Here is a 6026-nt window from a genome sequence, read left to right on the forward strand (position 1 = left end):
CCCCCCCCCCCCCCCGACACGCACAGAGATGGCCAGGGCCCTACATTCGGATGTGGCACTTTTGTTTACATGCTCGTGACTATACTGTGTGGTGTAAAGTGGAGTGATTCAGTAAGGCGATGAGTTGCAAAGTCCATAGTGCAGAATGTGTGTATGTTTTCTATTTTGTGTGTGTCTGTGTGCGCGTGTGTCTGTTTGTGTGTTTTTATTTTCTGCTGATATACTGAATCAAAAAAGAAGACAGGTTAATGTCAACAACAACAAAAAAGCCCAGGACAGCTCAAATTCAGCGTCAACGTTTCCGCATTTGAAGGCCCCTTCAGGACCACATTGAGAAAGTAAATTACAACAACACAAAAGCAAAAACCCAGAGAACAAAAACAAAAACAAGATCACTGAGGCGTGATTAACCATTTAGTCAAGCGAATGCACGCTGAAAAACGTCCACTTTCCTTTTACCTTTCGAACACGCACACACACACACACACACACACACACACACACACACACACACACTCACACACATTCACACATGACGCACACACACACACGCACACACACACACACAGATCCACACACATATCCACACACACACGCACACACACGCACACACACACACACACACACACACACACACACACACACACACACACACACACACACACAAAACAGCACACACATCCGTATACACGACCCCACACACACACATCATTCTGACCCCTAGAGAGAGAGAGAGCGAGAGAATTAATTGAATTGAATTGAGGGTGACAGAATTAGCAATGCAAGTGTGCTTTTTTTCATCCGGACCTCGCCCATTGAGGATAACTCAATGGCAAAAAGAAATAGAAGTTAAGTTAACTACAGTAAATGTTACATGATTACCATGTCCAAAAATCAAAGACATTTCAAGATGCATTATGAATACCAAACAACGATGGAATATTATATCAAAGAATTATTTGTTTATTGAAAATGTCCTCAATGCAAAATTTGTGATCTTGTTTCAAAACAATCATAGAGAACTCATATTTTATCAGCTGCACAATAGTAGTAGTGCTTACACGTTTTGCAAGAGAAACAACATGTTATGTTCCTTGAATTATGTTTCACTTATTTGCATTTTAATTATATCAGGAATGGAGTTCCAGATAAGGGCGCCAGAATGTGAGAGATTTAACTTGTACAAATCAATTCTTGGGTTTGAGGTCATTGATTTGTTTAGTTTTCTTGAAATATTTAGTTTGACATTTGAGGCAATGAGTGTAGGTGCATTCCCTGACACAATTCTATGCATCATCACACTTTTGTTATAGCCAAATCTTAATTTGATAGAAAGAATCTTTAATCTGTTATAATCAGACGTAGAGAGAGATGTATTTTTTAAAATAATTAATTTAACAACTTGTCTGTGTGAACAGCCCAATTGTTTCAAAGTGTTTAAATATCGACTTTTAAGAAATCGGAAAAAATGGCCAAATTCAAGTGATTATTTCATAAACAATTGTTTAAGGTACTAAGCTGAAATGCAATCCCGTAGTCCGCACTTAGTCAAAGATCATGTAACGAAAATTTCAAACAAATTGATGAGCAAATGTAGCCGTGAACAACTCAGTTTTGCAAACGGTCAAATATGACGTCATCAAATAGCCCTATCAAAAATCGGAGAAAAAACGCCGTTTGAAAATGCCGTCAACAATATATGCATCAATTTTCAAGAAAATCCGTTTGGTAGGTTCTGAGAAATGCTTGTCACACACACACACACACACACACACACACACACACACACACACACACACACACACACACACACACACACACATACACACATATACACATACATCAGGAGACAAACCTCGTTCTCCGCTCTTGTAAAGACATTCAGTCATTACTTGACTGAAGGAAAACAAAAGAAAAAGATGAAATAAAATGTCTGCCAATAAATATGTATTATTTATGCTGTATACGTTATACAATTCTTCAGTCAAAAACATGTGTACATCCTGAAAAAAATCTTTTTATTTATATCGCACACTTCTTTTCCATTTTTTCTAAACTTGGAAGAGCACACAAAAAATACACACAGAAACAATCCAAACAAAAGACAAACCAAGCATTGTAACTATCATCTTTCTACGTGATTATCAACAACAATAGCAGCAGCAACAGCACGGCCACTGATTGATCGAGAACAAGCATAAAAGGCAGAGTCCTCCCCATGAAACGGCTCTTCTTTTTTTTCAGATCTGGCCAGGCTTCAACATGGGATAAGACATTCGCTGCACACACACACACACACACACACACACACACACACACACACACACACACACACACACACACACACACACATACACAGACCGCACACACAAACACGCATACGTACACGTCCCATCCTGTTCGCACCGCCAATTTTGTGAGCGAGAAAACAACACTCATTTTACAGTTTTCGGCAAAAACAGCCAAGTATGAGTCAGTTTATGCAAAATGAATGGCCTGTAGATAGAAATCTGTTTTTGTAAAGATCTACGAGTACCCGAGCTCATTTGTTGAAAGCAAGGGAAACAACTCTTCGTATCATCATCTTAATTATCATCATCATAATAACCTAATCCAGATTAAATCAGACAAATGTAATCTATTACAATAGGGTTGTATCTCGCTACCAATCAGTAAATTAAGCGCACCCAGCAGCAAATCTATAACATATTACTACATAAATATCTTTACATATTTACATCATCATGCGGAATAGGTATATATGTATATCCTTTTTCTCAAATCCAGTGGCGTTAAGAAGCGTTTCATTGCCAGAGTACCATTCTGAAATGTTTAAATCAGGAGAAGTAAGTTGTATCAGAGAAAACGACGCAGTTACCATTTCTAATCAAACAAATAGTCTTCCTCTACAAGACATAGGATCCTTTTAGTTAGCCTAAACCGCAGTCCTTTAAGCGTTCGTGTATATGTGTTTTTCTTTTTCGGGTATTCTTTTCTTTCGATGCCTCTCGGTGTCTTTCTGACTCTTATTTCCACTGGACTTGGACACTGTTATTTCTTCGTAACTAGACCCCTCTGTAGTATTCTGATACTCCGCGGTCACCTGCTTCCGCTCCTCTGTGCCCATGGGTTTGGTATTGTAGTAATCTTTACTCGGATGTGTTAAGTCTTCGTAAGGTCTGATGTCGTCTTCGCGTATCTCATAGTTGTCGAGACGGTCGTAGTGTTCAGAGAGAGTTTCTGTGCCTTGTTCCGCCACGTGGGTCGACTCCTTTGGTGCAGAGGGGCGTAGTGGCAGTGCCGGAGGTGGCTCGTCTATCCTGGTTTCTACAACATCAGCAAACTCAAACAGTTAAAGACAAACTTCTGTTTGAACCCACTGACAGACGATACTTTTGTGTTGTGTCGTGTCGTGTCGTGTCGTGGTGTGGTGTGTTGTGGTGTGGTGTGGTGTGGTGGTGTGGTGTGGTTTGGTGTAGTGTGGTGTTGTGTGGTGTTGCGTTGTGTTGCATTGTATAGTTTTGCGTTGTTATGTGTTGTGTTGTATCTTTTTTATCATTTTGTGCTGTATTGTATGGTCAGTTGCTGATTAACGTCTTAGTTATTTCTGTCAGACTACTGGATCAAATACTGGTACACACGCACACAAAGACATTCCCGTGTGCCTCTCACGCATACTCACCTGTAAATCCAGGGCGACTGTCTTTCGGAGACGAATTGTTTCGTTGAGGCCTGGCAGCCCTAGACTTACGCAACCTGCAACATATGTCACGACACCAGTGGGAAAACTGCGAAGAATGTTTTTAACAATCAGCGCTCCATTTACACAATATAATGAATTTACTCTTAAAATCTAATTTTAAGACGATTATCCTACATACGTGTGAGATACCACTCATGACATAACAATCTCGTTCATCCACAGGTCATGTGATTGAGGTCACCGAGACAAACGTCATTATGGACACACTTTTGCCCTTGATGTTTCCCCTGAAAGAATGTTTAGAACAAACACGTCACGTCACAAACACGCCCAGAGCAGGGGCGGACGAGGGGGGGGCACAGGGGGCACGTGCCCCCCCCCCCCCCCCCCGAAAAAAAAAAAAAAAAAAGAAGAAAAAAAAGAAGAAAAAAAAAGATTTTTCTATGCTGATTCTATGACCATTTCTAAGTTCAAATGGCACCAGATGGCACCATTTTGCTTCTTTGGGCAAATTTTTTTTCCGGGGGGGCATGCCCCCGGACCCCCCTATGAAAATTCGGGCGCTTCGCGCCCATCACATTCACTTTCGATTCAAAGTGCCCCCCCCCCCCTTACAAAGCAACTGATCCGCCCCTGCAGAGTGACGTTACTTTGCTTTGACGTCAAGGATTGCAGGAGGCATTGTAAGAGATCTAGGTTCCATTTGAAGCGACTTCAATTTGTATGCGTCGACTCAGGGATGTTTTGAGCTGTAGGCATGTCAGCACAGTATGTAGGTTAAACAGAATACTACATGGCTTGCTGTGTCGTACCAGATTTACACTCGTTGCTTTTTCAAATACTAGCATTCAGGGCCCGGCTTCGCCCGGGGGTGGCCTCAAAAGCATTGAAAGGCATGTGCTGCCCACTGAGAGTGTCACAATATATATTCAATTCCTACTTACATGGGTTTTTTATAGAATGAGTTACCTCCCTTTCTTGAGAAAATTCCAGATAATTGACCTGCAGGTTCAACTGATCATGCTACACCCGTAGATGCGATGTGTTGTTGTGATAAGAGTTACCTCCTGTCCATGGATAACAAAGCACGAGTTACCTCCCTTAGCTTCTAGAAATTTCTCGAACTGTCCAGTTAATTTTCTTTCTTCATTTCTTCTCCTTATAGGAGCTATACAGAGTCTCTAATATGCCTGGCATAGTGTGCTTACTACATGTGAACACCAGGCACTGAACTGGCCTTGCATTATATAGGCTGTATTCAATAAATGGGAGGTTCATAATCTGAGAAAGGAAACAATAAATCAAGAAACTAAAACCCAGGTGCACATCTGCGGCTCCTAGGGAGTGTGCATGCACGACATCGTCTTCGTGCCCCCTCCCTTCTCGGAGCTTTGGCGATCACAGACAGACACACACACACACACAGAGACAGACAGACACTCTCTTTTATTTATATGTATAGATTGTGCATTTAGTGCATGGCGGTGAGGAGGTTCGCTCTGTGTGTGTGTGTGTGTGTGTGTGTGTGTGTGTGTGTGTGTGTGTGTGTGTGTGTGTGTGTGTGTGTGTGTGCGTGTGTGTGTGTGCGTGTGTGTGTGTGTGTGGGTGTGTGTGTGCGTGTGTGCGTGTGTGTCTGTGTGTCTGTGTGTCTGTGTGTGTCTGTGTCTGTGCCTGTGTAAGTGCGTGCGTGTTTGCGCTTGCTTGTGTTCTAGCGGGCATGATTGCACGCGCGCGTGTATATGCACAAGCATGGGTACCCCCTTATTGAAAAATCAGTTTCAATATTCATTGGCTCATTGTCTACAAGTGCTCACCAGACAATAACAACAGCGAGAATGATGATGGCAACACCGAGAAAGACACCAACACCCGCAATGGTACCGATCAGCGTTGTGTTGCTGGAATCCTTTCCAGTGTTGTCATTGTCTTGAGGTACTGAGGGAAAAAAGTCCACGGAACAAATTCCGCATACAAGTACACTATTACATCATGGTAAGACTACATGGAATAATCATATAAATTATAAATGTTTAAAAATATATTTATTTGCTCAAGAATATCGTTTGTTGGAAACGTTCAGTGTGTACATATATGTAAGCCCAACCTACTGTAATGGTGAGTCCAAATTTAATTGCTTACGTTCAGTAACTTTCTCAGTAGCAAATATGTGTTTTTCAGTTGAAAACCGGTCAGGTAATTTTTTGCGACATGTGTCTTTTACACACACACACACACACACACACACATAGACACACAAACACACTCACACACACACACACACACACACACACACACACACACACACACACACACACACACACAC

The 6026-nt window shown here is 41.7% G+C and overlaps 1 protein-coding gene across 1 annotated transcript; it reads right to left on the reverse strand.

Annotated features, from left to right (window-relative positions):
• Positions 1-2950: 2950 nt before the first annotated feature.
• LOC138954547 (multiple epidermal growth factor-like domains protein 10) lies at positions 2951-5638 on the reverse strand (the record flags this gene model as incomplete). Its single annotated transcript, XM_070326364.1, is given in 3 exon segments — positions 2951-3327; positions 3683-3756; positions 5518-5638. Coding segments are annotated over 3 exon segments (572 nt in total), but the record flags the coding sequence as incomplete, so codon positions are not given.
• Positions 5639-6026: the final 388 nt, after the last annotated feature.

Source organism: Littorina saxatilis, unplaced genomic scaffold, assembly GCF_037325665.1.
Source record: "Littorina saxatilis isolate snail1 unplaced genomic scaffold, US_GU_Lsax_2.0 scaffold_187, whole genome shotgun sequence".
Taxonomy (NCBI): Eukaryota; Metazoa; Mollusca; class Gastropoda; order Littorinimorpha; family Littorinidae; genus Littorina; species Littorina saxatilis.